Raw genomic sequence first — 19,670 nt, forward strand, 5'->3', positions numbered from 1 at the left:
ACTGCAAAAGGAATGGCTGGAATTAGCATCAGGTGGAGTCAATGCCTCAAAAAGTACAGGCTGTTATTCATGCTAGAGGAGGACCAACATACTATTAGGTAGGTATCTCTAATGTCTTGTCCATTGAGTGTATAAAAAGACTATAACAAAGAAACCTTTAATAAAGATGACAAGCCAGCAATATTCATATGTTGGCTGTATCAACTAATCTGTCATCAGATTATAGAAACATATTATAATTATTACTGAAAAGGACTCTTTTTGCATGGTGAGTGGCTAAATGAGTGAATGGATTGAGTAGTGAATGCATCAACACTGAACATTTCCTAGGCTAAGTAAGATCTGTGGAGAACTCCTGCAGCAAGTTTTCTCTATGAAGACCCAGAAACAATACTAAGCTATGATAGCAACCTATGCTGATCACATTAGAGAAGTTGGTAAGGAAAGCAAGATTTAAGCTAGCTAGGATTTTTTTTAATTGTGATAATGTTAACAATATATTTTATGGATATTAATTGTTATACAATTTGGTAATCTCAGCTGGAGCATTATCCATCATGCCACACTGCAAATACACCATTTTAAATATCTTAATAATTAGACAATTATACATATACAGGGTGTTCGGGATAAATTTGACAGTTTCGTAAGGAAAAAGAAAATCTTCTTTGTATCTATTAAATTTAATGAATTGACAAAAAAACATTACAGGCAGAGTTAATTACAATACTATCAACAAGATTTACTCAAAATAACCACCATTAGCATCGATCACAGCTTCAATTCTGCTTCGGAACCTCGAACAAGCTGATGCTACAGTCTCCCTGGGAAGGGCCGCAAAAACTGTTTTAATTTTATCCATTAACTGGGCTTTTGTATTACTGGAAGTGCGATTGGTGTCTTTTTCAACTGCGCCCCATACAAAATAATCCATGGGGTTAAGGTCTGGGGAGTTTGGAGGCCAAACATTTGGACTGGTGAAGTCGTAGAAATTTTCAGACAACCATTTTTGACTTTTCCCAGAGGTGTGGCAAGGGGCCGAATCCTGCTGCCATACATACGGCCTACCATTGGCTACCCTTGTTATCCAGGGCTTGACTACAGTTAGCAACTCCACGAACAAAGCCCGAATTCCAATGCCAGGGTTCTTCAACACCTGTTCCTGCAGATTTGCGAGGAATTCTGCTGTACGAACGCAATCAGATCGTCTGCTAGGGATCTTTCTTCTTGCTACATCCTCGTAGTCACCATTGCAAGTCTCTAGTTCATGCCTGATTGTTTTTACTGTATTCAGGGAGCATTGGGCAGCAGTCGTAATATCCTTATTTTGATGGCGGGCACGAATCATCATGATACAAGTTATTCTCTTCCATGATTCAGGTGGGTTCCAGCTATCCATCCTTTCTGACATCTTGTATATGAATGAAGAAGGGTCCAAACTTTTAAATGAAGAGAAGTGTGTGTTAATACATGTAACTTACGGAAAAATATAATTAATTATAAATATGTCAAATTTATCCCGAACACCCTGTATATACATTTTATACTGATCTCAAACACAAGAGGTTGAAAGATTCATAAAGACATCAGTGCTGGGGGGGGGGGGGTGTTCTTTGGAAGATGAGCTAATGCTCTTGGTTATATGTGATGTCTGTATATATATATTTTTAATTTTAAAATATAATCTGAAATTTAAAAAAGGGGGAAATTGAATTTTAGCAAAATGCATGGTGTGAAGTTTCAGAACTGCTGAAGTTTACATGCATACAGATAATTAAATATCATGAAACATCATTTCAAGACTCTGAAAGCGAGTTTTTATAGTAAAAATTAAATCAAAAATATTAAATATTTTTTATTTAATTTTCACTAATAATGATTTTTTTTAATAATAACGATGGCTACAAAAAAGATTTTACAATGAGTATTCCATGAAATCTTTCAGAGATATATGATTGTTTACTAAGAACTTACATCTACTCATGGAAATTTCCACACACTTCAATGATTTTTAACTGCTAACCTATTAATGACAGGGGATGGGAAACAATGTTTTATTTAATTTTCTACTACAAATATACTGACAAGTTTTAAAGAAAAATAATAGTAAATAAGTAGACAAGATCACCAGGTGGAGTTTTGCTGGAAGGTTTGTGTAAAGAAGGCTCCCAATTATTCCAAAAAAATCAACTTTTGAAATAATTAATTGTAAATAAGTGTGTGTTTATGAGTAAGAGCATCAGCAAAAGTCGTGCTTGCAATGGTACTATTATGTGGGTTTGTTTTTGCAAGTTTATTTACAAAATCGTTAAACTTAGAGCAGAGTACAGTCACAGGCGAAGGAAATACCATGGTGGCTTTGTCTTTACAGGAGTTTAATTTTGATTTTAGTCGCTTCGTGAAATGTGAGGTGTGCTATATGTATTCCTTCGATTATGTATATAAATTATGGATATTTAAGGAAGACAGAAGGAGGGTGTGTGTGCAAAGTCTGATCTGAATGAGGACTCGATGAGCAGTAATGTATTGTTACTGAAAGTGTTATGAAAAGGATGAATGCTTGTCTGATAGCAAAGAATGACAGTGTAAACCAGCAAAAAATTTGATAAAAAAAGTTTTGAAAAAGCAAACAAACAATTTGATGAACTTAACAATCGATGGTAAGAATGAATGAAAGTGATAAGAATGTAGCAGAAGTTGAAAAATAGTGTGCAATTAATAAGGTGGCAAGCGCTGTTGATGGTAAACAAAGGTGTATGGCTGGCTGGCAATAAAATTGAGAGAGTGAATGAGAGTGATAAAATGATGCAAGAGTTAAAAGCTGAGTTGGTTAAGATGAGGCAAGAGATGAAATGGATGCAAAGTGAAATGAGAATGTAAGATATGCATAGAAGAGTGAAGAAGATGGAAACAAATGATGTCGGTAAGAAAGAGGTAATGAAAGACCCCAAGTAGTGTTGTATGGGGGATTTGATTATCAGAGATGTAGTAAACGAGAAGATGTCACTCTAATTATTTTACCTGGAAGTAAAATAATTAGAGTGACTGAGGCATTGGATATGAGGAGTAAGCGAGCAAAAGAGTTGGTAACGGTAATAGGGACAAATGCTTGACTGGAAACAACGAAAACATAGGATTGGATATCAGGGGGTTATTGAGAAAGATAAAAAGATAATAGTGTGATAGAAAAGGCAGTTAATGTGTTGCCCAGATATGACAGTAATGAAATGAGGCAGAGAGAGAGAGAGAAGATTGTGAATGATATGTTAGCAAAAATGTGCGAGGAGAAAGGAGTGCAGTTTGTTAATGTGTGGAATGAGTTTGAAAGACAAATTGAACTGCATAAGAGTGATGGACTGCATTTGAATGGTTTTGGTGTGTGTCATTTGGAGAGACTGAAATGGTGGTTATGGATGAAGAAGTGGGTAGCATGAGAAAGAGAGAGCATGTGTGCAAGACAAACAGGGAAACGGGGGGCTCAGGAGAACACATGCTCCAAGAGGATGTGAATGTGTGTGTAGACAAAAAGGGAAAGGGATGACATGGAATCAAGGGAAAGCAATTGGATTGGAAGGGGATTCTAAGATGAATAAGGAGAAAAGAAATGGCTCCAGTTAAGTATGGAGAATTTACATCTAATAAGTGGTATCAGGAGATCCTCTTATATTTGTATGCAAATGTAAGAAGTGTAAGAAACAAGGCAAATGAAATGGTTGCATTAATTGAGTCTGTTCACCCAAAAATTGTTGGAACAAGTCAGACATGGTTGGATGAGGATGACATCCTGACAGGAATAGAGATGGAAGGGTATGATGTGTTTCATGAAGAAAGAAAGGGTAAAAAGGGAGGGGAGGGTGCTATTGATGATAGAGAAAGAGCTAAGTCCATACAGGGTGCAATATCCATATAAGATGCAAGGAGGGAAAGAGTAGAGTGGCAGTGGTTTTGAGGCAGTATGGTGTGAGATAGAAGTAAATAGAATGATATACTTAATCAGTTGTTGTTACAGACCTGGTAATGTGGATAGCAGTGACCATGAAATGTATAATCAAATTAGCCAAACAAATAAGAAAGGGTGATCATTATGGACAAATTTTAATTATGGCAATATAGACTGGGATTATGATATAGCAACTGGAGGTAAAGAAAAATGAGTTTTTTGAGTTTTTGAGGGACAACTACCTCATGTAGTATGTAACAGAGGATACACACAGACTGAAGGTCTTGGATTTGTTCACCTCATCAGAGGATGCAATTATAATTGAGGTTTCAAATCACCCTCCAATTGGTGAGAGTGACCATGAAGTGATTACCTGGGTTCATGATATTCAAGAACTATCTAGTAGAAGCAATGTCTAAATGTATTCCAAGGGTCAGAAGGTTAAATAAGGTAGGTGTGAAATGGATGAATGAAGAGATTAAGCATGCAATACAGAGGAAAAAGGCATTATGGAGGCAATATAACAGGAGTAGTAATAATCAATTCCATGAGGATTACAAAGCAAAAGCAAGGATAGCGACTTGATTGTTAAGGGTAATCAAGGTGAAGTATGAGAGCAGTTAGCTAATGAAGTCAAAAAAGAATGATTATGAAAGGATGACACTGATTGAAGAAAATGGTATAAGAACAACTGCTGCAGAAGATATAGCTGAAATATTTAATGAGCAGTTAGTGGTCTTTCATTCTTGTGAATGTGACATCATGGAGAGTTTGAGAGGAGAGAGACTGGCTGTAAATGAGCAAGAGGTATATGAGGAATTGAGCAAACTTGATGTTAATAAGGCTGTGGGGCTGGACAATACATTACCACGTATTTTAAAGGACTGTACCAGGGATGTGGCATCTGCCTTGATATATCTGTTTAATATGAGTCTTGCACTGAGTGAAGTTTCAAAGGAGTGGAAGGAAGGCAAGATTGTGCTGCTTCATAAGGGAGGTGACAGAACTCGAGCATCAAATTATAGGTCTGACTGTGTGTCACTTTCATGGTTATGGTGTTAGAGAAGCTGAGTAGAGAAAAAGTATCCAGAATTGGGTTGATAACAGTGGTATTATATTTGATGGACAGCATGGAGTGGCTAAAGGGAGGTCATGTTTTAGTAATTTACTTACTTATTACAATAAGGTGATGGCTTCCTTGGACAGAGGAGAGGGATACACAGTAGTATACTTAGATTTTGCAAATGCTTTTGATAGATTACCATGAAAAGTTGATAGTCAAACTAGAGCAGATGGGATTGGATATTAGACTAGTGCAATAGATTGAAGATTAGCTATCTGATACATATCAGCAAGTTGTGTATGGAGGAGTAATATCCCAAAAGAGGAAAGTCACTAGTGGTGTACCACAAGGGCCATAATTTTGGAAAAGATCTGGAAGGGGATATTTAGTTGTTTGCACACGATGCAAAGTTGGGACGAACTATGAGGAGTAGAACAGATGTTCTGGCCTTACAAGAATACTTGAATAGATTGAATGAATGAGCACAGGAGTGGAGATGCCAGTTCAATGTTAGAAAATGTAAGGTTTTAAACTTTGAAAAACGAAGATGGATGTAGAATTTACACTTGATAGGGATATATTGTTGGAGATGGAGGAAATAAGAAATCTTGGGGGATGGTGGATAAGGATCTAAAATTTACAGGACGCATTGTCAAAATTATAAAGACAACACGACGAATTCTGGGAATGATGTGGAAGACACAGACTTGTACAAGTAAGGAGATTCTTGTTCAATTGTATAAGACCTTGATTAGGCCACATATGGACTACTGTGCACAGATTTGGTCACCTTGTTTTCAAAAGGACTAAGAAATGTTGGAGAAAATCCACAGACAATTGCATAAGGTAGTTTCTGATTTCTGGAATGAGGAAAGGTTGAGAAAGTGCAATTTAGTCTAATAGATAGGAGGATGAGGGGGTGATACGATAGGGACGTATTGGTTGGTAAGGGGTTGTTATAGGATCAATGGTGAAGAGGTTTTTCATAAAATGGTGGGAGATCAGGGGAGAACAAGAGGTAATCCCTGGAAGCTGTATAAGGAGAGTGTGATCAAAGGGAGTGAGAAGTAAGTTTTTTTGCATAAAGAGTTGTGAATGATCGGAATGCCTTGCCCGTTTGGTGTCTGCAGAGAATTTGAATGTGTTTAAAGCAAGGTATGATGTGCTGTGTGTATGACAAAAGGACCTCCTAGATGAGTCTGACTCCATAGGGTCTTAGAATAATAATAATAATAATTTATTTTTTAATATTTTTTTTTTTTTGCTTAGTGGCTGAACTATAGAAGTGCTTTTGGTGTTTTGTAGTCAAAGTAAATTAAGGGTATAAAGATATTATATTTATATTAATTCATTATTTTCTTTGGTTAGTTTGTAAGTTTTGAAAAATGTAAAATTTTTCTGTTGATAGGAAATTGGTTGATTAGCTTCAATAGTTGGGAAAAGCATTTCCAACCAAAAGTTGTACTTGCAACTATGTTTCAGAAGAAATTTTCTAAAATATGAAAGCAAAGATGCACTTAACTCATTTAAATGGAATGGGAAGAGATAAAACAGGCTAGAATGCAGAGTGCTGCAATAGAAAACAGGAATTAATTCACCAACAAGGCTTTAGCAATGCATCCTTCTCCAAGATAACTGAATTCAAAGCTTTATGTGTGAAGTTGAATAGTACATATTATCAGACACTGGTGCATGAAACCCTGGATAGAGGGAGACAACATTTATTATGCAAATAATTGAAGAATGAGGCAGAATGTACCACTTTGCTTCTTTTTTTTTTTTTTTTAAATAACCACAGCCTTAAAACAGCTTGAGAACAAAGTCAAAATATAGATCATTCCCCATATAGAGTATCAGTCAACATATAGAGTATTTTAAGTGAATGATGTACATATGCACAAAAACTGCTGAAAGTTGTTGGAGAAGACCATTTATTACAGAAATGTAACAGTTCATTCAGTTTTTAACAACTACTGCTTAACATGTACCCATACTCACCTACAGGGTTTGCACCAACTGCTCTGCTGATCGAGACCAAACCTGGCTCGACACTTCTTCGGATTGCTGGCTTCTAAGTTAGAACATGAAAACATTTTTTAATCATTAAAACCATATCATTTAAAAAGATAAATTTTCAATAAAAATTTGAAAACACTTAGCATATACTAAATATTAAAAAAAAAGCAATTATACATGCCAGCATTTAAAAATTCAATTACTTTACTACAAATTAGACATTTTCAAGGAACATGTTTGACAGATATATTATATGTTGTTAATAATTAATACATTAACAGAATCTACTAACGTCTATATATTTCTTTCTTTGTATATCAGGGAGAGAAGAAAGCAGTTGGTACTATTCAAAGCATTAGTCAAAAGACAAGACTTCATAGCTTGCATTTACTTACATGTATTTCAATTACAACTGAGTAAATCAGAGAATATACTATTAATGGCTAATTTTTTTCAAAATGCATAATCATTTTTGTACAGTTAATCATAAATACTTCCCATAACTAACATGTCTGAGCCAGGTTAACTACTCTGTTGACACGAAAAGGGTAAATGATAATGTCTATCAATTAACCTATTCATGTCAGTCAGGCAGATGGCAGTTAGATCTGGTGTGAGATAAGGCCAACAGGACAAAATATGAAACTGGTTGTTACTATAGACCAGGGATAATGTGGAAGGCATGCATTATCAGATTAATACATTGAGTATAAGTCAAGTAATTATTATGGGGGGGGGGGATTCAACTTCAGAGATATAGATAGGAGGAAAGATCACATGGCAGGAAGAAAATGGAATTTATACACTTCCTGAGAGATAATTACTTGATGTAGAGTGCGATGGAGGGAACTTGGGATACAAGAGTATTAGATCTTGTTATAGGATCAGACCTGTCCAATTAAGAAGAGGATATATGTGGAACAACAAGGTATGTAATTATGATGCACTTGGAAGACAGCTTGAAGCTGTATCATGGCATAAAGAACTGCAAGGAAAGGATGTTAACAGTGAATGGGGGATAGTCGAAGGGTATCTGGTTAGCCAAGCAAGCAAAAGAAAATCCCAAGGAGTTTTTTTAGTTTTGTGGCAAAGTAGGAGGAAGAATGATAATAAAAGGATAACTTTAATAAGTGTAGATGGTAAAGAGGCAGATGAAATTGTTGAGCTACTGAGTGATCACTTTGCAAGGGTATATCATCATGAAGATATCATTATGACAGAGGTGACAGGGACTGATGTCAGAACAGAGGTTGATGAATTGGAGGTACTTAGGATATTGGGGAATCTGAATGCAAATATTAAATGGGATATCAGCTCACATTTTAAGAGAACATGCGGCAGAATAGGTGATGCCTTTGACTAGGCTGTTTAATTTAAGTCTCAGTTCTGGCAAAATCCCGAGAGAGAGTGAAAGGAGGGCAAAATAATTCCATTGCATAAAGGAGGATCTAAGTCTGTGACAACAAATTATATACCAATTACTACCTCAGGAGTAGTGATAAAAGTACTGGAAAAGTTGATCAAAAAGAGAAGTGGAAATGGCTAGATAAGAATATGATACTCTATAAGGGCAGCATGGCTTTGTGAAGGGTCGGTCATATCTTAGTAATCTACTAACTTTTATAATAAAGTTATAATTGACAACTGAGTTGGATAAAGGAAATGGCTACATGATGATACTGCTGGAATTCCCAAAAAGTCATTTGACAGGATACCACATGAAACTCTGTTATGCAAACTACAAGAAATGGGGATACATGTAAATTGGTGATATGGATAAAAGGGTGATGACTGATGGAACAGATAACAAAAATTGGTACTGTATATTGTACATAGTTCTCCAGGACTGGTGGTGGAAGAACTAGGGGATACCTATGGAAGCTGGGCAAGAGTGTAGTTAGCAAGGGTGTTAGAGCTGGGTTCTTTACTTTTAGAGTGGTAAATGAGTGGAATAAGCTGCCAGAGTCTGTTGTGGGTGCTATGATAGTGAGTGCAAAGCAAGGTATGATAGATACTGTGAGAATGTCGTATAGTTGTGTGGACATGATGTTTAGGGCCTCCCTCGATGAGTCTAAGGACTCCCTGGAGTCGTCCATAATAATAATAATAATAATAATATGGAGGAGCAGAATCCAGGATAAGGCAAGTGATTAGTGGAATACGACAGGGCTCTGTGGTTGGACCACTGCTGTTTAATTTGTGCATACAATATAGGAAATAATTTGAAGGGAGACTTTGCATCATCAGCAAACAACTGAATATACCGTATATCCAGTTGTTTGCTATGATAGTGAGTGCAAAGCAAGGTATGATAGATACTGTGAGAATGTCGTATAGTTGTGTGGACATGATGTTTAGGGCCTCCCTAGATGAGTCTAAGGACTCCCTGGAGTTCGTCCATAATAATAATAATAATAATAATAATAATAATAATAATAATAATATGGAGGAGCAGAATCCAGGATAAGGCAAGTGATTAGTGGAATACGACAGGGCTCTGTGGTTGGACCACTGCTGTTTAATTTGTGCATACAATATAGGAAATAATTTGAAGGGAGACTTTGCATCATCAGCAAACAACTGAATATACCATATATCCAGTTGTTTGCTGATGATGCAAAGTTGGGTTGGGTAATAAATAATCAAGGTGATGTAGAGAGTTTGCAGGATGGTTTAAATAGGCTCACAGTATGGGCAAAACATAATGGATGTCAATTTAACATGGAAAAATGTCAGGTTATGCATTTTGGGATACAAAGATTACAAGTTGTATACCACATTGAGGGAACTGTCCTCAAGTAAATAGATGAAGCCAGGGATTTGGGGGTAATAGTAGATACAGAGAGTATGTTGCTCAAGTAGCTAGTGTAGCTCACAGGATTACTTCGTTATTGAAGGACACACTAACAAGGCAGAAATAAGAGAGTTATTCTTCTTTATAAAGACTTGATACAAACACATCTGAATTACTATACTCAGGTCTGGTCACCTGAGTTTCTTGGGGAAGAGGAAGTGGTAGAGAGAATTCAGAGAAGTGACCAAGATGGTGAATGGTGGAATGTGACATTTCAGGATTGACTGAGGGTGTGTGAATTGCATAAGTTGGTTGATAGGCAAAAAAAAAAGGGAGGGGGGGGATGAAGAAACATTTAAGTTACTTAAAGGATTTTATAGGACTGAGGCAGGAGAAATGTTTCACCATTTGGCTAGAGTGGGTAGAACAAGGTTATCACTGGAACATCAATTAAAAGTGTAGTTAGCAGTGGTGGAGGACTAGATTTTCACTTGGAGAATGGTGAATGAATGAAATGGGTTCCCTGAGTCAGTTATGAGTGCTTTGTCTGTTAATGGTTTCAAGGAGATGTATGGTAAATATTGTGTTAATAGTTTGGGTCTCTCATGATGTGTCTTAAGACTCCATGGATTTGCAGATGCAATAAATAAACTGGATCTTGTGCATCAGATCATTTCCAATATCACTATTGTACAAACTGAATAGCAGCTGTCCAAAATACTGAGCTCTGTGGTCCCCACTGGTCACCTTCTTTCTCTTTGATTGAAATCCACCATATACCAGTCTCTGATGTCTTTCCATGATCGACATAATAAGGGTGACTGAAACAAAAAAGACAAAAACTGGTGAGATCTTTCTGAGCAATAAATACAAAATGTTATATTCAGGCAATGACAATCAAGGAAAAGGAGTAGCCATAATATTCAACAGAAAATACGAGGCTAATCTTCTTGAATGGCAGGCGGTCTCAAGTAGAGTGATGTGGGCAAATATCAGAATGGGGAACTGGACAATGAGACTTATTTGTGCCTATGGTCCCACAAAAGGCTCTACTAAGGTAGAGTGGAGGAATTTTTTGAGGATCTAGAGAAAGCTACTGACACAATGAAAAAGGAAAAGTTGGTCCTTGTTGGGGATCTAAATAGCAGAGTAGGAAATGATTGTCAGACATACAAAAATGTTTTGGGAAAATTTGGAGAAAAGAGCAAAGCTAATAATAATGGCAAATACCTGTTGTATTTCTGCTCGGGACATGGACTGGTTATTACTAACACCATGTTCCAACATAAAAATGTGCACAAATTCACATGGAGAGAAGAGGCAAGGAATAAGAAAAGTCTCATTGACTGTTATTATAGATAGTGATGTTTTCTCCCGGGTGCAGGACACCAGCGTGTACAGAGCATTTGAAATTGGAAGCGATCACTATTTAGTCTTGAGCAGGATAAAATTAAATTTCATATTAAAAAGAATAACATGTAAGAAAGTTTTAAAGCGAATAAAAGTTGAGCAGCTCTCAGATGTGAACTGTAGACTAACATACACAAAGATTATTGAATAAAAAATGAAAGAGTTTGAGAACACGAACCAAACCTTGGAGATTCAGTGGCAAGCCTTGAAGAAAACCCTGATTAATTCAGCCAGAGAGGCATGTGGTGAGGTTGTCAGCAAGGATAGAAAAATCAGGACTCCATGGTGGACACAGGAAGTTAAAGAGGCAGTGAAGGAAACGAAGAAATCATATCAAAAGTTCCTGGCAAACAGGTCAGCTTGTGCTCTGTGTAAAATTAGCTAAACAAAAGTCATGGGAGGACCTTGGCAAGAACATAGAAAATAAATATCAAGAAGGTGATAAGATATTCTGGAGAAGATATGTTGTTGAAGAAGCTTAGAAATGGAGGAAAGTGCTGTAAAAGGAGTTAGAGATGATAAAAGTGACATGAAAACAGGAGAAAAAGATATCCTTGAAATATGGAGTAATTACTTGAGGTGGTATGACTAATCTCAGGTGGTATGGTCACTTAATCAGAATGGGCGAGTTAAGATTAGCAAAACAAGTGTTCTCTGCCAGGTTGGCAGGAAAACAACCCAGAGGAAGACCAAGATATAGGTTGATTGATATGGTACAATGTGCCTCAGACAATAGAAATATAAGATCTGATAATTATAATACTGGAGTCTTGACAAGTAATAGACTGATTTGGAAGAAAATTGTAGATAGGAAGTTAGTAATGATGTAAATTTTTCATGTATTACTATCATATCCTGTATGCCCCTTGAGAGTACATGTCAGGAATTTGATGATGATGATAATGAAACTTTGGGTCATTCTCTATAACAGACAGCCTTGCTGTGTTAAAGTAGTTCTTGTTTTAGCAAGCTCATGTTCTTTCTCGTAGACAGGCTTATACGTTGGTTATGCATATCTAAATCACTTAGGGAATTGAAACAACGTAGATCCGAATGTAAATGAAATTATACTTTAATAGATATTTCCGATATTTCGGCAATGTCACATTGCCATTTTCTAAAGGAACTTACAAAAAGGCAGGTGCACACAGGCACTAACAATACAGTAACTGAGAATGAAGATATGAAGCTATCGTTCTCCTAGAAGTCCTGATGGTGCCCTCTGGCAGGCTAAGTAGGCGTTCTTGGCCGTTGGGCTGAAGGTCTGCTGATGTATGCCTCCCAAATTTGGGGCAGTCGCATACAACCAAATTTGTTGAGGTTTGGAGAGTTTCTTAGGGCAGAGGCTGATTCCATAAATAATCTTTCAAATTTATATTTGCTCCGGTGTATTATTGTTGCTTTCTTCCACCGTATTCTGTGGAGAGTATCCAGAGCATGGTCTGCAAGACCAGAATGGCTATACTTGTAAAACCGGATGTAGTCCTTGTGTTCAGAAATTCTGATATTCGCTGTCCTGCCTGTTTGGCCAAAGTACAACAGTTTACAACTGCAAGGGACCTGGTATACACCAGGTAGGTCTAGGGGAAGTGGTTGGTCTTTGGTAGAGCGGATAAGGGATGCCAATTTTCTGTAAGGCCTGTAACAGGAGGTGAGGTCATGTTTTTTTAGAATTTGGTAATTTTTTCTGAGGTGCCTCAGATGTAGGGAATGGTGATGGATTTAGAGTAATCTTTTTTGTGGAGGGGGGGCTGTGGTTTGTAGGTTTTAATATTTTTTGGATTTTTTTTTGGGGGGGGGGGGTAGCCACTGGCTGAGAAAGTGTTGAGGATGTGATTTAGTTCAGTGTTAAAGGCTATGTCGTTAGAACAGATTAGTTTAGCCCTGTTGTATAGTGTTTTTATCACTCCATATTGTTGTGAGGGGGGGGGGATTGTTGGTGCATGTATCTGCCTGTATGGGTGGGTTTTCTGTAAACAGAGAAAACTAAAGTTCCATCAGGCTGGCGGGTGACTAGTGTGTCTAGGAAAGGGAGGCAGTTGTTTTCCTCTTTTTCCAGGGTGAACTTGATTCTGGCGTGTTGGTTGTTTAAGTGTGTAAGGAAGGAGAGGAGTGTTTCAGAGCCATGTGGCCAAATAGCAAACACATCATCAACGTACCGAAGCCATATGGTTGGTTTTTGTGGGGCAGAGGCTAAGGCTTTTTCCTCAAAGGTCTCCATAAAGAAATTGGCCAAGGGTGGGGAGAGTGGTGAGCCCATGGCTGTCCCCTCTATTTGTTTGTAGAATTTTCCCTGCCAAACGAAATAGCCTGAGTTCATTGTGAACTGAAATAGGGCTGAGATATCGGGGGAAAATTTAGCTTGGATTAGCGCTAAAGTTTCCTTGAGTGGGACATTTGTGAATAAGGAGGAGACGTCGAAGCTGACCATTATGTCAGTATGTCGGAGTGTAAGGTTTGCTATGCTGGCTTTGAAGTGGGCTGAGTTTTTATGTGTGATGGTGTGTTGCCAGTATAGTGTGTGAGCTCTTTGGCCAAATGTTTAGATAATTTATATGTGGGGGGGAATCAATGCCATCCACTATGGGACATAATGGCACATTTTCTTTATGTATTTTTGGGAGTCCGTAAATACGGGGGGGGGGGGGGGGTATAGAGTTAAACGGTTTAATCAGTTGGTAACTTCTACAGACCAAGAAGTGACTTTCTTAAGGAGCCTGTGAAGTTTTCTAATTTGTGAGTTGGTGGGATTGTAATTGATAGGGAGGTAAGTAGCCTGATCTAATAGAAGAGCATTCATCTTACCTTTGTAGTCCTTTTGGTTAAGTACTACAGTTGCATTTCCTTTATCAGCTTTGGTGATAACTAATTCTTTATTATTTCTCAATTCCTGTAGGGCTTTAAATTCCTTGTTGGATATATTGGTTTTGGGTGGTTTTGCTATGGAAAGGACACAAGCTACATCCAGTCTTATACTGTTGGCGATTTGATGTGGATGGTGGCAGATTCCTCTTTCAATCTGGATCATAATATCCTCACTTGGTATTTTTCTGGGAGCAATGGCGAAGTTGTGGCCACGTGAAAGCACGTTGAGAGCTTCAGGGTGACTGAAGAAAGGTTGATTACGGTGTTGGTAGCAAGTTTTGGATTGACGGTAGAATTCTTTTTTAATGGTTGTATGCGACTGCCCCAAATCTGGGAGGCATACATCAGCAGACCTTCAGCCCAACGGCCATGAACACCTACTTAGCCTGCCAGAGGGCACCATCAGGACTTCTAGGAGAACGATAGCTTCATATCTTCATTCTCAGTTACTGTATTGTTAGTGCCTGTGTGCACCTGCCTTTTTGTAAGTTCCTTTAGAAAATGGCAATGTGACATTGCCGAAATATCGGAAATATCTATTAAAGTATAATTTAATTTATATTCGGATCTACATTGTTTCAATTCTCTAAGTGATTTAGATAAGCTCATGTTCTATAATATGGTGACGGCCAAGTTGGATAAGGAGGAATGGAATAATTGTGAAATATCTGGATTTTGCAAAGGTAGTTGACAAAATTTCATGTTGGATTGTCAAACGCATTCAGAGGGATGGGTTTTCAAATTAAATTTGCAAAATGCTGCTGTGATAGGTATTAGAGTGATATATGGTGATGCTGTGCCCATGAGAAGGAGGGTGACCAAACTTGGAATCTCAACTGTGGCCACTGTTGCCCATCTTTTATGTTAAAGATATGTTAGAATCATGAAGGTAAGAGAAAGTTATTTGCTGATTGTGCAAAGCTGAAGAGAGTGATAAAGAATATAGGTGATATAGAATTCCTGCAGCTGATTTTAACAGACTGGCTTATAGGCAAAGGATGAATATCAATTCATTATTGCAAAATGTAAGGTTATGCATTTTGGACAGAGGACATTGCAGGTAGACTAAGGATTATATAATTAAATGGAAATCCTTTTCTAGAAATCAAAGAACTTTTATAAGCCACTTCAAAACTCAAACAGACTCAGACTAGGAGACGAATTTCATCTACTAGTTGAAGACATTTACAAAAATACATATTCATGGTGTGATTCACAACTACAGCTTATTGGATGGAAAGTGGATATGATATCGACTGGTGACCTAGGCTGGATGGTGGTAAAATGTGGAATGCAATTAAACTCCCTAAGCTTGTTACTTTCTGTATACTGCATATATACTTGTCCTTGCTTGGACAGAGATTAATACATCGAGAAAAGGCAACTTTCTATTGTCTTCTTAATTTTAGTGTGGAATCTGACTGTAGGGTATATGCTGTTCAAGAAGATGTAAATTCAACAAGCTATTCCTTGGATTCTAGTCATGAAAAAAATGTCACCACCACATCTGGTCTACTATTTTTGGTTTAGGTGGTATTATTCAAAGCCCTGCGATCTTAAAGATTCCATATAAATATTGGCAACCTGTTGTAAGCTTGACAAGATCTTGTGTAAGATCTTAAAAACATATCAAACATACTAATGAGAACATGGATCGGAAGAGAGCCCAATCTGGTAAGGTTATTCAAGCTGAATCAGTATAAAAAAATTTGGTTTAGTAATGTCCGTGAAAAGAATGCTTCAATTAATGGGCCTTTGATGTATCAAAAAGCAGAACTTGCAAAAACAATGGGCAAAGGAGATTTCACCGCAACTGGTGGATGGTTTCACAGGTGGAAAAAGCAAGAGAATATTGTGTACAAGTGTATTCATGTACAGGTAAAGAACAAATTGCTGATTTTTTATCAGCTGATGTGTGGATTAAGAACGAGTGGCCAAAAATTATTGATGAATATTCTCCTGAGGATATTTACAATGCAGACGAAACAGGAATCTATTTTTGTGCAATGCCTGAGCATACTTATTTGTTTAAAATTGAAAGTACTAAAGGATTTAAATTTCAAAAGAGTGAGTGACAATTCTTTGTTGCTAATATGAAAAGTGAAAAATGAGAGCTCCTAGTGATTGGAAAAAGTAAAATACTCAGTGTTTTAAAGTTTGCCTGTTTACTACTGTTCTAGTGCAAATGCTTGGATGACTAATGACATTTTCAACAACTTCTTTCGAAGTTGTTGAAAATGTCATTCAAAACAGTGAGTGACAATTCTTTTTTGTGCTAATATGAAAAGTGAAAAACGAGAGCTTCTAGTGATTGGAAAAAGTAAAATCCTAGGTGTTTTAAAGATGTCAAAAGTTTGCCTGTTTACTACTGTTCTAGTGAAAATACTTGGATGTAGTAACGACATTTACAACAACTGGTTAGTTAAGTGGGATCTTAAACTAAAGTGAAAAATTGTCGCGTTAGTAGACAACTGCACTGCACACACAAAAAAATTTATCGTTAAAGAACATCCAAGTAATTTTCTTCCCTTTGAACGCTACATTATTAATTCAACCACGTGAGCATCATACAAACTTTTAAAGCTTATTTTCACAGGGAAGTGCGTGCGAGAATTATAGCTGAACTTGATTATATAAAAGACCAATCTGATGCTAGTTCAATTGCAAAGATTTCCCTTCTTGATGCATTGCATTTGCTAGCAATGTCATGGAAGCAAGTCTCAGAGAAGACTGTTGAAAACTGCTTCCAAAAAGGTGGATTTTTTAAGACAAACTCTGAAACTCCTTCTTCTGAAGGAATATCTTACAAATGAAATTTCTGATTAAACCCCAGATGATATGTCAAAAGAAGAATTTGAAAATTGGTTGGATATTGATAACAACGTTGAAGTGGTGGCTACAATGACAGTGTTGGAAATATGTCAAGATGCTTCCGATGAGAACTTGAAACTAATAGAAGAAAGTGAACCTATAGAAGAACAAATTTTAGAAGCTCCTCCAACCCATGCCAAGATGGAAGAAGTTCTACGAATACTCTGTTGCGATGTGCAACATAGAGTGACAAACTTTGAAATGCATTATGAGTATGAGCAATTTATGGTTCAATCGTGATTCAACTGCATGGTACAAACCGTTTACATTAAAAGTTGAAATTCAAATAGTTTAAACCGTTAAGTCAGGACTTCCAACTAAATTTTGGAATTTAGTATTTCAAATTGTATCAGTCTCCAGTAAATTGTGTCACCACCTGTTCATATATCTATACATAAATCACTGTCCTAAAGATTAACAGTATAATAACACCAAGAGGAAAAAATACATTTATTAAACTAACTAATATTTTGCTGGTTTTCTATCCAGCATCATCAAAGCACAATGATAACTGTGACAGGCACACAGCACTAAACCAAGTAATTGTAGAAACAATTTAAATTGTAACTGACACCTAATGTCCTTATGTGGCACCCTATATGAGAGATAACCACAAAGTTAATTCAGAGAAGTCCATCTATTAGGTCTTAAAATGATAGTCTCCCAGATCTTTGGTAAATTAATGCAGTCATACTTGATGAGGTTGGGAGAGTGTTTCATAGCTTATGCTGATTCTAAGAAGAGCCTCTCAGACCTGTAATGACTTCTATGTAATAAAGATGTTTTTATCCATCTGATACTATGTGAGGAGAATATCCAGAGCATGGACTGCAAATCCCGACTTGCCATACAGATGATCATGGATGTAATTTTTATGTTCTTCAAGGTGTATGTTAACTGATTTACCAGTCTATCCAAAGTAGACTAACTTGCAGGCAAAAGGAATTTTATACACTTCCAGATGTTCAAGAGGATGTAGTCAATTATTAGGAGAATGTATAAAAGTAGCTTGTTGAATGAAGGTTTGAAAGCGGTATGGAGATCATATTTGCAAAGAGCTTTGTCTATGGTGAAGTTTATATGGTGAAGTATAATTATCTAATGTGTCTGGACTATGAGGCCAAAAAGCAAATACATCATCAACATAGTGCAGCCAAACTATTGTTTTTTGTGTGGCTGTGTTGAGAACTTGTTCAAAATGTTCCATATATATAGTTTGCTAGAGAGTGGGAAAGAGACCCCCCCCAGCAGTCCCAACTAGCTGCTGGCATAGTTTTCTTTTCCACAGGAAATAATCTGCATGCATGGCGAATCTGAATAATTCAATTATGTCATTATGTCAGGGATATGGCTTGATAAAGTCAAGGGTATCCGTAAAAGATACATTTGTGAAAAGTGACGTGATATCAGAACTGATCATAATGTCAGAATCTGTCGGAGTTGAATTTTTCTATTAATGTTTTAAAGTGTAAAGAAATTTTAATAGATGAGGAAGAGTTGCCTGTAAGGGAGGAAAGTGATTTGGATAAATGTTTAGCCAGTTTGTAGGTGGGACAGTCTATGCTATCTACTATTGGACATGCTTCAGACATAACTATTATGTCTGAAGTGTATAAGGAGGAGGAACTTTGCACTTCTTGGGGCAAAGTTCCTCCAATACAATACAATGCTACTCATCTCTTCTTCTGGCCAAAGTGCATGACTTTATCATTTAGCAACACTGAACTGACATCACCATTTATCTGCTCACAGTTCAAATCCTTGTTATAACACATCAGAGCTTCCTGAAATTCTCTTCCGAAATTTCTCAACCAAATAGTGCTTCTCAAACTTTGTACAATATCAACAACATACAGATTATACAACAGTGGTCCCAAAACAGAACTCTGTAGTACTTTCCATCTTGCCTTTCCCTATCCAGACCTTGCATTTCCACATGCTACTCACTGGTTCTTACAGCTAATCATTCCTATAATCACACTAGAAATTGACTACCATTCAAATATTCCTCAATTTCAGCCATAACTTGCCCAGTAAGTGTCACCCCCCCCGTGTCCAATATACTCATCACACTATTATACACCATAACCTTACTGAAATAGGATCGCTCCGTTAACAAACCCAAAGAAAGATGTCTATGTTCATTAATCCAAGTTTATATTCTATCTTGAACCAGTCTCTCTCTCTGTGCCTTCACTTCCACCACACCTAACATATATATAATGGCCTACAGTTTAATACCACTGACTTGAATTTATTCCATAATCAGTGGCACTGTTTTTCCTTTCCTTCTAATCTTTTGGGATTGTTCAGTGCCAGACTCTTCTTGAACAACCAAGTCAGTCATGGGCACTGTTAGTTCCTTTGCATATTTCCTTAATACATGTAGTGATATCCTATCTAGCCCACAGCCTTAGTAACATTAACCATATCAACTTCTCCAATAATTCAATAGATGTAATACACATCATCTCCAGTAACTAAAGTCAGTCTTCCATATTTACTCTTTTGTACTACCTACATAACTACAGAATTCTCAGATTCTGTTTTGCTGTCTCAGCCACAACTCTTTTCATATTCTAATTTCTCCTTTCTCACTACACCTGTTACTTGCCTAGAATGTGCATTATACTCCTCATGCCACTAATGGGTGCCAAGTTCTTCATATCTCCTCCATAAAATCTTCCGTCTCTACAGTTTCTGCATACCAT

The 19,670-nt window shown here is 37.0% G+C and overlaps 1 protein-coding gene across 5 annotated transcripts in view; it reads right to left on the reverse strand.

Annotated features, from left to right (window-relative positions):
• The window catches only part of LOC150095888 (protein pangolin, isoforms A/H/I/S-like), a 441,413-nt gene that overhangs the window by 32,284 nt on the left and 389,459 nt on the right, over positions 1-19,670 (reverse strand). For 3 of the 5 annotated variants that reach the window (XM_090409125.1, XM_090409122.1, XM_090409126.1), the window contains one exon: positions 7,002-7,074. In XM_090409125.1, coding sequence (XP_090265251.1) covers positions 7,002-7,074 — 73 coding nt within the window. Of the gene's footprint in view, positions 1-7,001; positions 7,075-19,670 lie in introns of those variants that run through there. The other 2 variants (XM_090409123.1, XR_016549928.1) reach the window with 2 other exon arrangements.

The sequence above is a fragment of the Typopeltis vanoorti genome, chromosome 19 (assembly GCF_054136105.1).
Source record: "Typopeltis vanoorti isolate ZY-2024b chromosome 19, IOZ_Tvanoo_1.0, whole genome shotgun sequence".
NCBI lineage: Eukaryota > Metazoa > Arthropoda > Arachnida > Uropygi > Thelyphonidae > Typopeltis > Typopeltis vanoorti.